Source organism: Rhodnius prolixus, unplaced genomic scaffold (assembly GCF_049639745.1).
Source record: "Rhodnius prolixus isolate KJV_2025 unplaced genomic scaffold, Rpr scaffold_3, whole genome shotgun sequence".
In the NCBI taxonomy this organism is placed as follows: Eukaryota; Metazoa; Arthropoda; class Insecta; order Hemiptera; family Reduviidae; genus Rhodnius; species Rhodnius prolixus.
Genome location: NW_027411603.1, coordinates 28,589,285 through 28,609,537, shown reverse-complemented (window position 1 = coordinate 28,609,537; position 20,253 = coordinate 28,589,285). Strand labels below are relative to the sequence as shown.

Here is a 20,253-nt window from a genome sequence, read left to right as displayed (position 1 = left end):
TTTCTGTGTGCATAATAAGCTATAGCGTCGGTCCGCCATTTTTTGTGAAAATTGTTAGAGCGTCCTTTTGGTCTAGCAAAAAGTGTGAGTCTGCCTGGACTTGTGAAATTAATCCAAAGTGTCACTTGGATGATAATCCCCTTAATGTATTATGGTCATTTCCCCTCTGTATGTCATTTAATTACCACCTTAAGATAATCACTTTGCCAGGAAGTGTATGGTATGAAATTGTAAGTATAAAATATTGTATATACTCATTTATATTCTATTTTGAAGAAGCTTGCTTAGTAGTTGCCAGGCAGGTAATTTGTATCTGTATTCAGAATAAATTACTCCTTGGTCAGGAAGTGTATCTTGTACAATTGTAATTTTAATATAGTGTACATAATTAGTTATATTCCATATTGGAGAAGCCTAATTGTTGTAACCGTCAGGCAGGTTGGTGACGATTTGTACAATAATTTATTGGTAATAAACCACTGTTAATTTGCAAGGGATTTGAGAAGGTATTTTGGGTGGCTGTGGCGTCCACCACAATTTATTCCCCCTAATTGTCCGTCTCCCACATTTTACTTTTTGCTCTCCCAAATCTTGCCCCGTCTTGGAAGGTCAACTTAGCTCGTCAAATTATTTACATGGTGCCGAAACCCGGGAACCACTCAAGATACCTCTCGATCATAAAGGAAAAAAAAAATTTGTTTTCTTTGCTTAAATCATATTCACTTGTTATTAAGTCTCATAAGTCTGTCTTACCACCTGTTGATTTAGCCTTGAAGGTATGCTTATTTTTTAAAAATATCTACACTTATTGTCTTTAGTTTACCCATATGTTATGTCTTGTCTGTGCCTTGTGGCTCTGTAAGTCTGTTTTAAAACTTGTCATTTTAAACTATAAAATTGTGTAATTAGCCTATATATCTACGCATGTGTACTGTGTATGTTTAGTCAACCGTAAGTTGTGGAAAATTAAGTTTGCGTTCTGGATTATATTCAGTAATCATTCCCCACACACACATGTGTACATATGTTTTCTACCCTTTATTAATTTTGAGGTTTGGTCTGGTTCATTTTTGTCAAGTTTCTTGGTCAATTTTATTTTAAAATTTATACTTAAAAAAAAAAAAATATTTTAAACTATATTAAGTTTTGCATTAGGTTATATATATTTATATACATTTATGTGTCTTGCCTATATATTGTCGCATTTTAATTTTGTTCCAAAACTTCTTTGGTAACGATATATTCATTTTGTCATTAATGTCACCAGGTTTTTTCATTGTTTGATTTTGTTATAAAGTTTCAACTTTTAGTTTAAATCACATTTTAATTGAATTAATAGTATTAAGCCTTTGCTTGTATTTATATTTTGTTTCTTTTATGTGCCTGGACGCATATTCTGGCCGTTTTTCTGCCAATGCTTGCTTCAAACGCATCAATTGTTGTCTGTAGAACTCGCCCGTTAAAGTTTGGCCTGGTTTCAGCAGCTCATAGTGGATGACACCCTTCTGATCCCACCAAATACACAGCATTACCTTGGCGCCATGAATATTTGGCTTGGCCGTCGATGTTGTTGCATGTCCGGGCTTACCCCATGATTTTTTGCGCTTCGGGTTGTCGTAGTGAATCCATTTTTCATCACCAGTGACGATACGATGCAAAAACGACTTCTTTTTGTGGCGTTCAAGCAGGATTTCCGACATGCAAAATCGCCTTTCGACGTCTCTCGGCTTCAATTCATGTGGCACCCAATTTCCTTGCTTTTGAATCATTCCCAATTCTTTTAAGCGTCTCGAAATTGTTGCTCGATCAACTTCCAATGATTCTGCGAGATCTGCTTGCGTTTGACACGAGTCTTTATCGAGTAATGCCTCTAATTCATCATCGTCGAATTTTTTTGGTTGGCCTGGACGTTCTTTGTCATCCACATCGAAATCCCCACTTTTAAAGCGTCGAAACCAGTACTCACACGTTTGTTGCGATGGAGCATGTTCACCATAAACTTCACACAGCACAGCGGTGACTTTCAGCTGCTTTTTTCTTCCAATTGAAACAGAAAAGTAAAGCTTCCCGCAAATTGCGTTTTGTTGGTACAAAAGTTGACAGGTTATAAGGTTAAAAAAAAATGTTGTTTACACAACAGCGATATGACATATACTGAAAAATAAAGCGCAACAATGACGCTTCATAATGAAGTTAATTAAACTTTAATCTGATGCAATTCAATACTAGTAACGCCATCTCTTAGAAAATCCTTAAAATTAATGCACACACCTATATTTTATTATTATTATTATTATTATTGTAGTCATGCATTGTATATAAAGCAGCCTTCTTTCAGCTCTTCACTTCATTTTCATTGAGGTCTGTCTGTGAGGACTTCAGCCTTGTCAGAGTGAGTACCTAATCACAATATTTTTTTTATGTAGGTTTACACTTCAATCTTGCTGTATGTAATTGCTAATATTATGTAATACATACTTTTTTTTCACAGATGTCTGATCTAAAATCAGCCTTAAATTCTGTGAAATATGATATCGTTAAAACAAAATCTATAAAAGAACTTCAAATAGATAAAAAATATCCAATCGTTACAATACTTCGAGTAGATGCCAAAGTAGGCAATACAATAGTTGTTAAGTTGAAAGATGACGAATTAAGATGTATTAAATGTTTTCTACCAAGATAAAATAACCGATTTAATGATAACTAATTATAAACCGTTAGAACTGTCTTTAATATACCGAGGAATCGGTGTAAATAATTCTTTTAAATTAGAGTTTGAATAAACATCAATTTTCCATTAATTTAAAAAAACACTTGTAAATTTTAAAAACTCACTTATTTGTTAAGCGGTTATGGATTTTAGCGTGTCCGTACTTTAAAAAAAAAGATAGTTCATAATAATAGTTATTCATGCTTCTTAAATTGCTAAATTCATAATTAGAACACTAAAATTCTTTTACATTAGACTACGCATTTGTCTTCTAACAAGGCGGAAGTTCATATTAGAATTATTTTTTAGCCAATACTAAAAAAAAAGTAAAATAAATAAGCTCTTTTCATCAGCTCTCATCATCATGGTTCATGTAAGTTTTACCATTATTATTATTACTCATGCGTTAACATATCAAAGTCAAAAGTAAAAAACAAAGCTTCTTATCTTTTCAGTGCAAAGAGTGCAATATTAATTTTGAAAACTCCTATCAGTTCAAACTTCATAGAGCTTTAACTCACGATGAGCGTGCAAAATATGGCTGCACTTGCGGAAAAGCGTATTTTTACAAAAAAGATCTTCAAATTCATAAGAAGAAGTGTACAGCCAGAGGACGCTACATGTAAGTAAAAAATAAATGAAGTTGTAATTATTTACGTATTATTAATTTGTTTTCTTCTCAGGTGCAGGCATTGTAACTGTATACAAGCTGATATACACAATGGCCGTTTACATGAAGCTGTCTGTGGAAGTAAAAGATCAAGATTGGGAGAACCTTCCAGAAAGGAGTTCTTGCCATTATCCACAGGGCTAAATAATATAACACCGTATGAGACCGCTTTTCAGGAACGTCTTGCATCATATCATAACGCTCACCAAGTTTTATGGATCTTCCAATATTTCTAGAAAGCCTACGTTCAAAAATTCTAGACATCATTCATCAAAGTTTGGTAACGCCATTCATCCATAAAATTTAATCTGTGGGTGGACTGCACTTTTGAAACTATACATGGAGAGAAAATGGAAAAGGCGTTGAAAACAGCTTTCTAGATATAGCCTTCAGCAAATTAAAAGAACTAGAAGAAGCAACCCTTTAAAGCCGTTTTAGCCGACGAGTCTGTGTGTGAGCTGGCCAGAAGACAATTACAGGAATTGATTACTCCAAAGATACCGGCTTTTGAGAGGGGGGCGGTGCTGACCTAAAACTTCTTTGGTAACGATATATTCATTTTGTCATTAACACTTTCGCTGCGGTACAAGACCCCGGGGTCCTGTACTAGTTTTTTACATCAGCGCGGCCATCGTTCTGAATGAATTATCCCTAAAATGCGGAGCTCATATCCTAGTTATTTTTCGCTAAGAATTTTTTTCTCCGGTTTTAATGGGTTCTTTATGTAATAATAAAAGGATTGTTGATGTTAATTAGGTACAGCACCCCGGGGTACAGTGCCGCACCATTTGAATGCTATTTTAACAGGGTGCTGTACTGTGCCCCGGCGTCCTGTACATTCATGTCTTAGCCTGCTTAAACATGTTCCTACAGTTCTTGATAGGGGGGATGAAAGAAATATATTTTATTAGTATTCAGTAATCCATCTGAATAGAAACAGTGAACGTCAAAATGTCATCTCGCTCGAGGCGTTTGGTGGATTTAGCTCGTAGTATGGCTAATGATTTTTTAATTGACAGTGAAAGTGACGATTTTGACAGTGATGATAGCATTCATGATAAAAAATATCTCCCGTCATCATCCCTGTCTTCTTGTTCTGCTTATGATGAAGAAGCAAGGGATGCGAACGCGAACATTCCAATTTCGGAAACCGAAGAAGAGGAAGAAGAAGTTTCCAGGTGTGACAGTGGAAGTAGTTGGGGTAGTATTAAGTCATCAAATCCAGAGTTCCAAGAATTTAATAACGCAGAGTCTACTTTTAATTTAAATACAACAATTAAAGAAGTTTTGGAGGCATATCAGGTATTTGTGAATGATGAATTAATAGATCTTATTGTCAAAGAAACTAATAGATATGCTCAGCAGCTTATTTTAAAAAAACACTCATCCAAATCCAGAATCTCGTTTTGGAAAAATACAGATAAAAAAGGGAAATTAAAAATTTTTTTGCAGTCGTGTTAACAATGGGATTAGTCCAAATTTCAAATATTAATTTATATTGGTGTAAGGACCCAATATATCACAATTCTTTTATTTCATCATTAATGTCCAGGGACAGATTTTTATTGCTTCTAAAGTGCCTGCATTTTTCCAATAATGAGGATGATACAAATAAACAAAACAGATTACGTAAAATCGAACCCTTGATAGGAATATTGACAAAAAATTTTTCTTCTGTTATCAGTCATGGTAAGGAATTAGTGATAGATGAATCCCTAATTCCGTTCAGGGGGAGACTAATATTTAGGCAGTATATCCCTAATAAAGCCCACAAGTATGGAATTAAAATCTATAAATTATGTACCCCTCAGGGCTATACTTCAAACTTTATAATATATGCAGGAAAAGGGAGTACTGATGCAAATTTAGGACATGCAGAAACCGGGTTCGGAAATTGTTGGAAAAAATAGGAGACGGGGAAGGCAGAACCTTGTATGCTGACAACTTCTATTCTAATTTGCCACTGGCACAGCATCTGTATGAAAAAAAATGTTCTATTGCGGAACGCTAAGGAGCAATAGAAGAGGACTACCCAAGCCCCTAGTAACCAAAAAATTAAAGAAGGGAGAAATAATAGGGCAGGAATATAATAAAATTAAAATTATAAAATGGCAAGACAAGAGGCCAGTTTTGATGCTGACTACAGTGGCATCTCATGATGACTCACTGATAAATAGTGGCAGATGTAATAGAAATGGCGAGCCAATTAGAAAACCTAATTGTGTGCTAGATTATAATAAAGCGAAACAAGGAGTGGACTTAAGTGATCAGATGTCATCGTACAGTACAGTGCTAAGAAAGGGTACAAAGTGGTATAGAAAATTAGCATTTGAACTGCTCTTTGGCACATCTTTAGTTAATGCTTGGGTGCTTTATAACACAATCTCAATTAATACAAAGATTGGGATAACGGAATTTAGAAGAATTCTGACTCATTCCCTTGCAGAGAATAAGTTGGAAGATAAATCTCCCTCGAATAAAAGAGCTCATACGTTTATCAAACCTGAAGGACCTGGAAGAAAGAAGAGAAAAGCATGCGTTGGCTGTTACAAATTGCTTTGCGAAACAATGTCAAGCCGTGAAGCGGACAAGCAAGTGCGCCGAATAATCAGTTTTTGCCAGGAATGTGAAGGACAGCCTGGTTACTGTTTGAATTGCTTCAATTTAAATCATAAATAATATAGAAAATATATAAGCAGGCTAAAATAAAATCATTCATTTTATTGGAAAAACTAAAAAGACAGTACATTCGTTTTTATCTTCTGTTAATAATTAATATTGTTTATTAGTTGCATTGAAAATATGTAAATTAATGTGAAAATAAATTTTTTTAAACGCAATCAATTGAGTTTACTTCATTTCCTGCATTTAAAAATTTCTTTTATGCTGGATGCGGTACTGGACGCCGGAGGTAGGTGCTGCGTAAGACTAACTTAGTTTGAATCCTACAGATTGCAATGTATTAGTAACAATCGAAAAATAATTTTATTATAACCCAAAAGATGGCCTTAGAGTGCTTCAGCTGTTACATGCCCCCGGGGACTTGTAACGCACCATCCAGAAGTTAAGTTACATATCGCCGGCGGTAGGTACAGCACCAGCCGAATCTAAGGATTTTAATAAGCCGCAGTGAAAGTGTTAATGTCACCAGGTTTTTTCATTGTTTGATTTTGTTATAAAGTTTCAACTTTTAGTTTAAATCACATTTTAATTGAATTAAGCCTTTGCTTGTATTTATATTTTGTTTCTTTTATTTAATTCTGATCTATATTTTTACTTGTATTATTTTGTCAAGATTCATTGTCTGTGCTTAGTTTAAAACCTCTTGAGTGCTAACTACTCATATATGCGGTTTGACTTGACGTGCTGGTGGTACTAACACCCCATTAATGCGGTGCCGGCCGACTTTCTCCTGGTACTAACTACCCATTTATCCGGTTGGTGCTTTTTCGTTTGTTTACTATTCCCAGTTAAATGTGGATGAATTTTTAATGCTTCCAGCGACATCTATACATTCTATATAATATTTCTAATGTACTACAATGATAATAGATGGCATTTTGTGTGTGTGTGTGTGTTGTTATTTTTTTAATTCTCCCAACGACATCTATTGACATTTTTTTTGTTATATTTCTATTAGTTTTCAATTCTCCAGCGACATCTATACAATCTATGGTATCGACAATATTTTTAATTTACTGGAATGGCAATAGATAGCAACTTTGTGTTTTTAAATTTTATTGTTTCGTACACAGACTGATTTTTCCACTATCTACTAGAACCCTATTTTTCCTTTTTAGATTTAGTTTTTCTACCTGATCCTTTTTTTTATTGTATTGTTTATGTTTTTACGACTTTGAACACATGTTAAGGGTGGATAACACCCTTGCATACATATTTTTATCACTATTGCGTTTGCTTTCGTTCAAGTACCAACTATTTGCAATTTTTTAGTTACACTTTTTGAATTTTTAGTAGTTATTATTTGCGTTTATTTATTAGTTTCTATTGCGTTATTTTTAGTATTATTGTTTTAATTTTTATTTCTAGTTATTCTTAGAAGTTCGGATAGTTTATTATAGTTTTTACTTTGAATTTATTGACTTTAGTGAGTTTGAATTTCCGATTATTTTATTACAGTTCAGATTTTAGTTTATTTCTTCAGTTTAGAAACTATGGCTGGTAAAATACTAAGTGAAGAAGAAATTTTAAAACTTTTGACAGTAAGTGATAGTGAAGAAGAATTTTCTTCTTCAGAAGAAGAATATGAAGAGCCTAAACCATCTACATCCAAGGAACCGGATGCTCCGCGACCATCAACTTTTGATGATCAGCCTAGACCATCTACATCCAAGGAACCGGATGCTCCGCGACCATCAACTTTTGATGATCAGCCTAGACCATCTACATCCAAGGAACCGGATACTCCGCGACCATCAACTTTCCCTCCGTCTCCGCTTGCAATTTCAACTGATTCCGAGTCTTTTGATGAGACTGATGAGGAAACAGCAGGTAGGCAGACAGATTATGAAAATTATTTTTCGTGGAAAGTAACAGACTTGAACCCAACCATACACAAATTTGATGGCACTAATTCTGGTCCAAAAATTAAGGTAGATAGTGAAACTTCAATTTATAATTATTTCACTACTTTTTTTACTTTAGGATTAATAAAAATCATTTGTATTGAAACAAATAATTATGGTAATTTGTGCATAGAAAAAGTGAGTCGGATCTCATCCAGACTAAAAAGATGGGTTGATACCGATACAGATGAAATGTATTGTTTTTTGGCGATATCAATGCTTATGACTAGAATTAAGAAATTAAAATATTCAGAATATTGGACCAAAGATACTCTTCTAGAGACGCCAATATTTACAAAAATAATGGCAAGAGACAGATAATATGAATTCAAGAAAGCACGTAAATTGGGTCAGAAATATAAAGGGAAACGTAAAGTTTTGGGAAAGTGGAACTATGATGTTGAGAGAGATGAAAGAAAAATAAAAGAAAGGTGTAAATGTAAGAGAGGTGACAAAAAAGCAATTCAATGTTTTTCATTAACCGAGCCCGACAGAAAACAAATTTTTGAAGAATTCTGGAAATTAGAATGGGGAGAGAAAAAGTATTTTGTAAGATCTCTAACAGAGGAGGCTTGCACTAAAAGACAGAGACAGAATAGATGAAACATCATCTAGAGGACAATTTAGTTCTGTACTTTTTGAAGAAGGATGGAACAAAGATTAGGGTGTGTAAAACAATGTTCCTTAAAACTCTGAGCATTGGTGAGTGGACTGTTTTAAATTGGCTAAGGGAAAGGGTGCAAGAAAATGTGGAAGATAAAGGTAAATCAACTACCACTAAATCTTTACGGAAACCAGAGGAAACGAAAATTAATATACAAGATTTTTTTGCAAGTTTGCCTAAAATGGAATCTCATTATTGTAGTTCCACTTCAAAAAAATTATATCTGGAGCCTACATGGACGTCTAAAATGCAACTGTACAATTGCTATAAAGATGATTGGTGCAAAAATAGAAATATTGAACCACTGTCCTCCTGCACATTTTCACAAGTTTTTGAAGACCTCTCCTTAAGTTTGTACAGGCCAAAGAAAGATGAATGTGACACTTGTGCTTCATTCAAAGCAGGAAATTTGTCAGAGTTTGAGTACTAAGTTCATCAGAAAAGGAAAGAAGAAGCCAGAAAAGAAAAAGATGCTGATAAAAAGAATGAAGAATGTGTATATACAATGGATTTACAATCGTTACTTCTGTGTCCAAGATCCAATGTTTCGAGCTTATATTACAAATCAAAACTTGCGGTTCACAATTTTACATTTTTTAATCTTAAAACTAGTGACGGGTTTTGTTTCTTGTGGAATGAGACTGAAGGAGGATTGTCCTGCAATGAATTTTCCACAATAATTACAAGTTTCATTTCCTCTCAGTTGCCTTTGCCTCATAATGCAAATAAATTGATCATTTTGTATAGTGATGGCTGTTGTTACCAAAACAGAAACGTAACACTGTCCAATGCTCTCTTACATTTAGCTGTTTCTGAAAATATTGTCATTGAGCAGAAGTTTCTTGAGAAGGGACACACACAAATGGAGGCCGATTCTATGCACTCTACTATAGAACGCAAACTGAAGAACAAAGAGATCAGTGTGCCAGCGCAATATGTAGATGTTTGCAAAGCTGCTCGAAAGAATCCACGGCCGTACGTGGTCAAATATTTAGATCATACATTCTTCAAAAGGTTTGACCAGCATCATTTTTATGGCTCCATTAGACCTGGGAGAAATACAGGCGATCCTTGTGTCAATAATATAAAGGCAATTAGATATTCTCCAGAAGGCAACATACAGTACAATCTGTGCTTCCTTGATGAATGGTCCCAACTTCCCCACAGAAAAAATAAACACATGTCAGCAGTGTCATTGGATCAGTTCCCTCCATTGCATACTAATAGGCTTCCAGTGAAGAAAACAAAATTTGAACATTTGCAATCGCTAAAATCCACAATGAAAGCAGATTATCACACATTTTATGATAACATTCCTTTTTTCAATTAATTTTTTAAACATCGTCTCATTTGGCTTTAGGCTATGTTAATTTTTTCTAGACATTCGTCTCATGACAGAGCAGTAAGGGTTTTGAAATTATCTCTTTGTATTGTATTATCAGTTTGTATTGTAATTACCACTTTGTATATAAATAGTGTGTTTTTATGTTAATCTTATTTAATTTTGTCGATTAAAACTTATAAAATTAAAGAATATACAAATATTATAAAGAATTGGCAAAACATGTAACTCCAATAAACCCAGGACGAAAACCTCGTAACTCCAAAATTAAAAAGAAAAATAACAAAAGTGGCAATATTACTTCATATGACAGTGCAATGTTATAATTAGAGTAATTTCATTCATCATTATTACTAACTACGACGAATTAGAACAAAAAATGTTCCTCTTAGAAAATTTTACAATTTGGAGTTACGAGGATTGCTAATTAGGCCGACGTTATGTACATTCATGTCCCCGGCGTCCTGTACATCCATGTCTAAGCCTGCTTAAACATGTTCCTACAGTTCTTGATAGGGGGGATGAAAGAAATATATTTTATTAGAGTAGATATAAAGTGGGGATCCTGGCGCAGGGGCAAATGAGCCAGGCCCCCCAGCCGCCTCTGGTTTACAATATCCTTACCCCTCTCCCTAAACATTGTGCAGGTAGTCCTCCTCTACCCCCACCCCCGACCCCCAACTCCTTCATCGCAGAGTAGATATAAAGTGGGGATCCTGGCGCAGGGGCAAATGAGCCAGGCCCCCCAGCCGCCTCTGGTTTACGTTATCCTTACCCCTCTCCCTCAACATTGTGTAGGTAGTCCCCCTCTACCCCCCACCCACCCCGACAGGGCAAATGAGTGAGAAATAAAAAATTATTTTTATCTGGTGTATTCGATCCGACGACTCTGTGCACCAAAAGCCGACGCTTTACCATCCTTGACCATAGTGGTAGTCTTGTGTATGGTAATGAAAGATGTGAATCTTATGTTTCGCGGTTGGCGGCGGTTCTCTGTGGGGGATTCCAGTTTTGTGCCCGGGGATCCGGTTTTGTAAATGTCAAGGTTACGTAGGCGACAGTTGCTGTTGGCAGGGTTATTCCAGCAGTTATAATTTATAGTTTTGTTAACTTCAAAGTCTTAATTCCTTTACCGGCGAGTATAATAAACAGGATATATTTTGGTTAAGATGATAATTGAAGGAGAGGGGGTCGTTGAAACTGCTTCGTGGATAGCATAGTAATCTAAAATCTTACCTATATGAGATTCGGTTTTGTAAATGTCAAGGTTACGTAGGCAACAGTGTTATTGCAGGTGTGCGCGCTGCTGGAACATGTTCGTGCACCGGTGGTGTTGAGATCCGGTTTTTAAATGTTAAGGTTACGTAGGCGACAGTGGCTGTTGGAAGGGTTTTTCCCACCAGTTATAATTTATAGTTTTGTTTACTCCAAACTCTTAATTCCTTTACCGGCGAGTATAATAAACAGGATATAATTATTGTATCTTAAAGAAACATATTTATTATAGTATGGTAGAAACTCTTAGCAATAAATTTGAATCTTACGGCCGTCATGTGGCGATTAGAATTTAAATTGGAAATCGTTGTTACACAGTTTTTTTTAAGTGGTTTGCACATCCAACTCTAGAAATGTTGCTCCGGTTGGTTTTTTACTTTTATTCTTAGAGAGGGGGTTCTCCGGTGTGTATAAATAGGCCGGGTTTAGATGGAAGACATTGCACAACACCTGACCACCATACCGGACCATAATGTAAGTAGAAATAATTTTCTTGTTTTTTGTTTTTTTTGGTTTAATTGTTCAGACATGTATAAAGTTCAATAGTATTTTGTTTTGTTTTTTGTGGCTAGGGATCTTTGTCAAGCACTCAATTCTGCGAGCACTAAAGGTGCAGTCTACATAAAACCAGCAGATTTAATAACAGGAAGGAAGTATAGGATCAAAGAGATAGGAGTGCTGGACACCAGGTACGGGAAGTCATTGAGAGTGACTATAGCATACGACCAAGGGATCGCACATCTCTTCCTGCCCAAGAGGATTCTTCAGGCAATCGATGAACAGCTAATTAACAGTTATAAAGGTAATCTTAACCTCATTTATCTGGGCGAAAAAGGAGGGTCCCAATTATACAAATTTGTAACTGTGGCTGATAAAGAAACGCAGTCGGGTTGGGAAGAAGAGGAAGAGGAAGAAGAAGAATAATAATTAAAACGTAATAAGACATGTCTATTGTAGGTGCGTCAAGACACAGAATAGATGTCAAATATAGACGCGTTTAGGAGTGACTCTTTAAGACATGTTTTTATAATATACGCGTTTTAGGTGAAGGGTTTTTTTATTCTTGTAAAAATATATATTTCATTCTAGACGCGATTAGGTGAAGGGTTTTTCTTTTTATTCTTATTTACTCTTGTAAAACAATTATGAATTCAGAGAACTTATTAGAAGTAGATAATTATGTATGTGTTAGGTATAGTGTGTACATAACTAAAAAAGACGGAAACATATGTGAAGATTGCGCAGAATCCTATGATGTTTGTGACCTCTTAGACCTAAAAAGTACTCACATTTTACGTAAACGTTCGAAAAAAAGGGAAAATATAAAATGCTCCTTATGTAAGTCCTTGTTGGCGACAATTCAGTCTGTCCAGTCTTGTGCTTTTTGTGATAAGCAATTAGACAAAATGATTTTTGACCGTGCCTCTAAAGAAGGGTGGGTTATTGTTTGTAAACAATAAAATAAAGTAAAAAAGGTTTTGACCGTCAGTCCGTGGTAAAACATGGAACTTGCAGCAGCAGCAGCTCAATGTGAAGTATGTAAAAAGTCTTTTAGTAGTGGGAAAAATTTAACCCGGCATAGACTAACTTGTTCAAAATCCTATACTTGTAAATATTGTAGGAAAAAATTTCTCAGCCATGCAAATGGTATAAGACATGAAACAACTTGTCCTGAGGAACCTAAGAAGAAGAAGAAGTTCCACCTATGGGAACCGAAAAAAGATGAATTATATTCTGATCAACGGGAAGAGATTGAGTATGAAACGGCGTTTAAACATAGATTGAAATCTTGGTTCTTTAGCTGCGTTACGTGTCAAGATCTGCATGAATTTCTCTCAAACATTAGAGGTAAAACTATAGACAAAATTAAAAAACTACTTGAAAGTTATACTGCAATTAAAGTTAACATCATGGTGGAGTGTGTTTTCGTAAATACTCTCGATGAGGAAACTGATAGATCGTTTAAGACGAAAAACAAGCCAGTGTTTCAAGCTACAGATGTAGCAGAGTTTATCGATGAGGAATTTGCCTCAATCATTGTGGAAAAGGAGGAAGCTCAAATGAAGAAAAGCGGATGGTCATTGAAAAAGGTTAATGGCCTGCGGCTACGAATTAACAAGTATTCACCGCTCTCCTTCAAGGGCAGTTCCTACATAGCATTACCGGAAGTGATTGAGAGGAAAAAGGCTTGCATCAATGTTAAAAATAATGACTTTGAGTGTTTTAGATATGCCATACTGGCAAAACTTGTGACCAAGGATGCTGCACGCATGAGTAAATACAAAAATCTAGTGCATGGCTATAATTTTGATTGCATAACATTTCCAACTCCGCTCTCTAGCATACCGATATTTGAAAAAATGAATAATATCTCCATAAATGTATTCGGTCTTGAAGAGAATAATAGTTTATTCCCTTTAAAGGTTGTGAAAGAGGAACTGGCTGATCATAGGGATTTACTTTTGCTTAGCGACGATGAAGGTAGAACTCATTATGTGTATGTGAAGAATTTTGACAAATTGATACGTTTGCAGAAAACTAGACGGAAATGTGGGATAAAAGTGTGTAAACGGTGTTTCACACATTATCAGACTCTAAATGGAGAGTCGGCTGAGGAAAAACTAAATGAACATTCCAGATTCTGCACTGAACACCAGGTTGCAAGAATCGAGATGCCTGTGAAAAAGCCCTACCTTCAATTTGAACATGTGGAGCGAGTGCTGCGGGTGCCGTACGTCATTTATGCAGATTTTGAGGCAATATTACAACCTGTGATTGGGTGTGATCCTAATCCTCAAGATACGTATACAAACATTTATAGTAAACATATTCCTATGAGTTTTTGTATTTATGTGAAGGAATCTGCGCAAGTGTGTGACGTACCCTCATCATTACCCAAAAAACCATACATCTATAGAGGTGGAAATGCAGCAGCACATTTTGTTGAATGTTTAAAGAGAATAGCTGAAGAGATATTAAGATTGTATTCACTTCCAAATACTGCCATGGATATAAGTGAAGAAGAGGAATTGTCTTTTCAAAGCGCACACACCTGTCACCTATGCAATCAGCAAATAGAGGAAAGGCAAACAAAGGTGAGGGATCATTGTCATATAACTTGTAAATATAGAGGTGCTGCGCATAATTGTAATTTAAGGATTCAAAATCCCACTTTTATACCCGTCCTGCTGCATAATTTAAGCGGTTATGATAGTCACTTTATTGTTAAAGAGTTGGTCTTTGACGAGGAGACTATTGACTTGATACCAAGTAGTAGTGAAAAGTATATTTCCTTCTCTAAAAGTATCAACGGTGGTAGAATAAAACTGCGATTTTTGGACACTTTCCGCTTCATGCCATCCAGTCTAGATTCTCTAGTGAGAAATCTCTCAGAGTTGGAAGAAGTGAATAGATTTTTCCCCACAAAACATGCAGATTTACTGACTAGAAAAGGTATATTTCCCTATGAATACATAACCGATTGGAACAAACTTGAAGAGACCTCACTTCCGCCTAAAGAAAGTTTCTATAGCAGGCCTAATCAAAGTGGCATTAGCCAAGAGGATTATGAACATGCAGTTAATGTGTGGAATACATTCCAGTTTAAAACTTTGGGACAATATGCAGATCATTACCTTCTCCTAGACACTCTTCAATTATGTTCTGTGTTTGAAAATTTTCGCACAATCACAAACTGGATCCATGTCATTACTATACAGCTCCTGGATTAACATTTGATGCAATGCTAAAATTTACAAACGTTCGTCTACAACTGTTGACCGACTACGATATGATACTGCTACTCGAGAGAGGGATCAGAGGTGGTATCTGTCAGGTATCACATAGGTACGCTCGCGCCAACAACCATTACATGACTGATTATGATGCGAATAAGGAGAGTACATTTATATCTTACCAAGACTGTACGAATTTGTATGGATAAGCTATGACAATGTCTCTACCGTACGGAGGATTTCAATGGGCGCCCCCAGAGACTTTTTCCTTAGAGTCTACACAAGATGATGATGATGTTGGATGTATCCTGGACGTTGATCTGGAATATCCAAGCCAACTACACAAGTTACACAACGATCTACCCTTTCTACCAGAAACTATTACAATTAATAAACACAAGAAGCTAGTTCCACATTTAGGTACGCGTAGTAATTATGTTGTTCATTACGTTACTCTACGACAAGCGTTAGAGCATGGTTTGAAATTGGTGAAAATTAATCGTGTACTAAAGTTTAATCAATCTAAATGGTTAAGTCCGTATGTGGAATTTAATGCCGAGCTTAGAAAGGTGGCTAGAAATGATTTTGAAAAAGACTTTTTCAAATTGATGAATAATGCAATTTTTGGTAAAACAATGGAGAACATACGTAAACGGGTGAACATTCAATTGGTGTCTAGTGCGAGGAAAATTGAACGTTTAGTAGCTAGACCGGATTTCATTGATCGTACAATAATAGGTGAGAACTTGGCCGCAATTCACATGGCTAAAAAGTGTATTGTATTCAACAAACCAATTTATGTGGGAATGAGCATTTTAGACCTATCAAAAACTGTAATGTATAATTATCACTATAACATAATGTTACCTAAATACGGTGTAGAGAAATTAAAACTCTGCTATGTCGATACCGACTCTTTCACATACTTCCTAAAAACCCAGGATTTTTATAAAGATATGTCAAATTTATTAGATTATATGGACACATCTGATTATCCCGCCAACCATCCCTGTTATTCCATCAAAAATAGAAAAGTTATGGGGACATTTAAAGATGAAGTGGCGGGTAAGATAATTAGAGGTTTTGTAGGGCTTAGAGCCAAAATGTATTCCATCGATGTAGAGGGGGAAAAAAATATTAAAAAAGTGAAAGGAATTAAAAGTAGTTCTGTGCAAAAACCATATGTTTCCAAGATTATGTAGACTGTTTGTTCTCTAAAAATGAACATAAAACTTTGATGAGTGTAATACAGTCAAAGAAACATGTAGTGCATACTAGTGAAATAAACAAGGTATCTTTATCACCATTTGATGATAAAAGAGAGATCCTTGCAGACAATGTTCAAACATTGGCCATAGGTTATAAGGCATCTATGTAATAATCACCATAATTATTTGTAAAAAATAAAAAATATTTTATAAGGCATCTATGTAATCACCATAATTATTTGTAAAATAAAATATTTTTTTTAAAAAAATGTGTTTTTCTTTCTCCTCCAAAAAAAAGACAAGTTTTCAAATAATCATTTTTTATTTTTTTTTAAAAACATATTTACATATTAAAAAAATATTTACATAAAAAAAAAAAAATATAAACAGGTCTTCTTCCACTCGCAGTCTTGCGAATGGCTGCAGCACAGGCACATCCTCCTTCTCCCCCTCTTGATGTTGACTTCACAGCCACAAAAGAAGCATGTAACTGTTTTCCTATAGTGATAATATCCGTGGATGGCGAGTAGATTTCCATCCAGTTCACCATCATAATTGCTGAAGGTTTTAATTCTTGCATCCATTTGCTCCAAGTTCACCTTGTCCAGATTTGCATTTATCCAAAAAGCCAACTGTTTTGCTTGCTTTAGCGAGCAATACTGCGTTCTATAGGAATGAGTATCCTCGCATATTTCAAACAATGTAGCCCCTGGCAGTTTCTGTAAGGACGGACATCCAAATTCGCCCAAGTCTAGAACATCTCTTCCCAGGATATTCCCCAAGTGTTTACACTTGTCGTAGCCTTTTGCGAATATTGCTCTGAAATCTTGGCTAACTTGTTGGAGTAATGTAGTAAATTCTTCATATCTCACGTCCCCTTTGGCCCATTCTATGGCATGGAGATTGCTCTCCAGCCATTTGTTTGGGTAGCTTCTGCCCTCTTCCAACTTCTCCTCTGGCGGTTTGAGTAGCCAATGCGCAATAACTGTGTAATTAAGGAGATCGATAAGGGTGACCTCCTTAACTATAAACTTTTTCTTGAAAAGAAAAGCTTGGAAATCTATCACAACACCGTTCATTGCTGTAACTGATGAACTGACTGACTGACTCTCTCTGGAAAACAGCCGCATTATATATCCAGCAATACCCCACAAAAAAAACAAAAAAAAAACTGGTTTTAGATACGTCTGACTAGTCCTTGTAGAGGGGAGTATTCCACCAATGTGTCGTGCAAAATTAATGCGTATGCTGTGGTGTTGGCCTTGAAGGCTTCACTACATTCCATCTCAATTCTTATATTAACTGAGGATGAGCGAATAGCTTCAGATTGACGTGAACAATCAATCACAATAATGGGTGCAAGATCCTTAAACATATGTTTGCACAATAGAGGATTGTTTTCTCTTCCATAGTAACTATTTTGGAAATCCTGGTACATGTAATATATGGAACTGTAGTAGTTTTTGTTATAGTTTACATTTAGGTCGTGATAGGGATATGCTTGCGAATTTAAAAATAGTTTCACATTTGTAATGTTGCACTGATCAAAGATTGTAGGATCTGCAGTGAAATTATGTTTCCTGTTTGTTTGAAATCCTACAATAACATAGCGTGGTTTTTCCAAATTTGTGCTAGTTTTCAAAGCCCATGTATGTTTAGTAGATGCAGGTAGGGTTGGATATTCAATAAGGTCCCAAGATCTAAATGCCATGGGAATGGTCTTTCCCCTATTGACAACGTTTAGAAACTTTAATTTCTGTTGATCAGACACTTTCACATACGGTACCCTCCATTGGATAGACTTGATCTCTATATTAGCCTTTGTAGTCGCATGAGCGGCAAGCATTGAGTCATTATCACTTTTACTTCTATGCAGAATAAGTTCATGTCTACCCTGTAGAATTATTCTATTGTAATCTTCAAAGAAGCCCATGACGGTATCCAGTGGAATGCAACAATCGAAATTTCCCTCTTCGTCAGTTAGATTTACATCTATACTTGGAGGTTTCCATCCTGCAATCTCCAATGTTTCCACCTTGTCTCTGGTAAAAGATACATAACCTTTAAGAGTGGTGGTAATTCCAGGGTTACGGACATGGTCAATCAAAAGTCCATTCAACTGATATTTGATTTCATCAAAGAGAAACAAGAAGGCATTTCTCACTAATTTAACATCTTGATCAGCTTCTTTTTTCACCTGCCCTTGAATGTAGAGAAAACTCTTTGAAGGAACGGTGAATATGTCCTGTTGTTGAATGGAGATGATGATCTCTTCAGAATTGTTCATTGAACCATTAATGGGCATATGATTATGCCATTGGTAGTCGGTGATGCGATCGTCGAAAACTACTTCATCATTCACGTTTAATATCTCTTCCATTGCGCCGCTGCCGCCGCCGCTTTACCACCAATCCTATTCTCTGTAGAAATTTGATATTTGCAGGTGTTAACCTCGTCCTGCGGGTAGCAGTACTGTATGGTTTACTCCTAACGCTACCGCTTTTTATACTTTTTCTCCTTTGGTAATCAAAGCCCATTCTGTTTTAAATGTAAACGTATGGTAATCACTTCTTTACGAAAATCCACTATATTGTTATCTTGATCCGTGAGAGTTAGCGTAATATTGTCAATTCTCTCTCCAGTGACTGGGAAATAAATGACCGGACTGGGCTCTTGTACTAGCTTATAACCTGGAGGAACTGTTATTTTATAATACGGTGTTGGTGCTCGGAAGACTTCCCGTCTCCTTAAGCACCTCACGAACGATTTTTATCCCCAAGTCGAATGTACCCAACTCACCTGGAGGCTACAGACCGATTTCGGTCGTATCTGTAGTGGTACGTCAATTTCATAAAATCCTAGCGGCCAGACTAAGTGATCTCAATCTTTTTGATTCACGCCAAAGAGCGTTCATCACTGCGGACGGAGTGGCGGAAAACTTAGTTATCCTAGACTCCTTACTTTCCGAAGTGAAGTCGCCCTTGCGTCAGATCCACCTAGTCTCCCTAGATATTATGAAGGCTTTCGACAGCATTGATCATGGGGCGATCGTGAGATTGTTGGGAAAACGTGGTTTTCCGCAATCCTTCACCGATTATATCACGAGCTATTACAGGGACGCGACGACCAAGTTTGTTGTGGGTGGCAGACCCGGAAAAGTTGTTCGCCTTGGACGGGATGTCAGACAGGGGGACCCGTTATCGCCTTTGATTTTTAATCTGGCGATAGACGAGGTTCTGTCTGCGATCCCGGAAGAGGTAGGCTTCTCCTTGGGGGGAGAGCGAGTGTCCTGCCTTGGCTTTGCTGACGACCTTGTCGTTGTAGCAGAATCAAGGCCGGGCATGCAGCTCGCCCTTGATGGGATTGAAGCAGCCGCAGCTGGACTAGGACTCCAACTAAACCCCGACAAATGCCATGCACTCTCCTTCATTCCTGATGGCCACAACAAGAAATTAAAGGTCGTAACCGACCCCCAATTTAAAATTGGAGGTGAAATGGTACGCCAAAATTCCGCTGTCTCACAGTGGAGATACCTCGGTGTGGAATTCGAGCCGAAGGGGTCGAAGACGCTAGAGCTGGACGTTTCTGGTGCACTAGAAAATCTTTCTAAAGCACCCCTTAAACCCCAGCAGCGTATTGAGATCCTCAGGACATTTTTCATCCCGAGATTCGTACACGGCCTTGTTCTTGGTAACATCACTGATGGCAGACTGCTCCAGCTCGATCGGCAAATCCGGCGCAATGTACGAGGGTGGCTTCGGCTCCCTAAGGATGTTGCCCTGGGCTTCTTCCATGCACCTATAAAAGATGGTGGGCTAGGAATCCCCTCATTGAGGACCATGATTCCTGAGCTCACAATTAAAAGACTTAATAATCTGCAAACATCTAATTACCCGCTTGCGCGTGTGGCCTGGGCCACTCGCAGAGTCCAACATAAGATCAACTGGGCTTCAAAGATGTTGGAACGTCTAAGGATCCCCGCCGATGGACCTAGGTCTAATCGAAAGGGCTACTGGACGCGAAAACTTCATGATTCAGTCGACGGGTACGAGTTAAGAGAA

The 20,253-nt window shown here is 36.7% G+C and overlaps 2 protein-coding genes across 2 annotated transcripts in view; one reads left to right on the top strand and one right to left on the bottom strand.

Annotated features, from left to right (window-relative positions):
• The window catches only part of LOC141452313 (uncharacterized), a 38,759-nt gene extending 20,187 nt beyond the window's left edge, over positions 1 to 18,572 (bottom strand). Inside the window, exon 1 of the mRNA XM_074124313.1 lies at positions 1 to 18,572. This exon is cut by the window's left edge and continues 17,925 nt beyond it. Within this exon, the coding sequence (XP_073980414.1) occupies positions 17,370 to 18,572 (1,203 nt within the window). The 3' untranslated portion in view covers positions 1 to 17,369.
• Positions 15,197 to 20,253, top strand: LOC141452320 (uncharacterized). The gene has a single exon (XM_074124336.1). It carries the CDS (start codon positions 15,197 to 15,199, stop codon positions 16,184 to 16,186), a length of 990 nt encoding a protein of 329 aa, XP_073980437.1. The 3' UTR covers positions 16,187 to 20,253.

Excerpts from the sequence above, each read along its gene's own strand:
- LOC141452320 (XM_074124336.1), top strand. The coding sequence starts at position 15,197 with ATGACAATGTCTCTACCGTACGGAGGATTTCAATGGGCGCCCCCAGAG.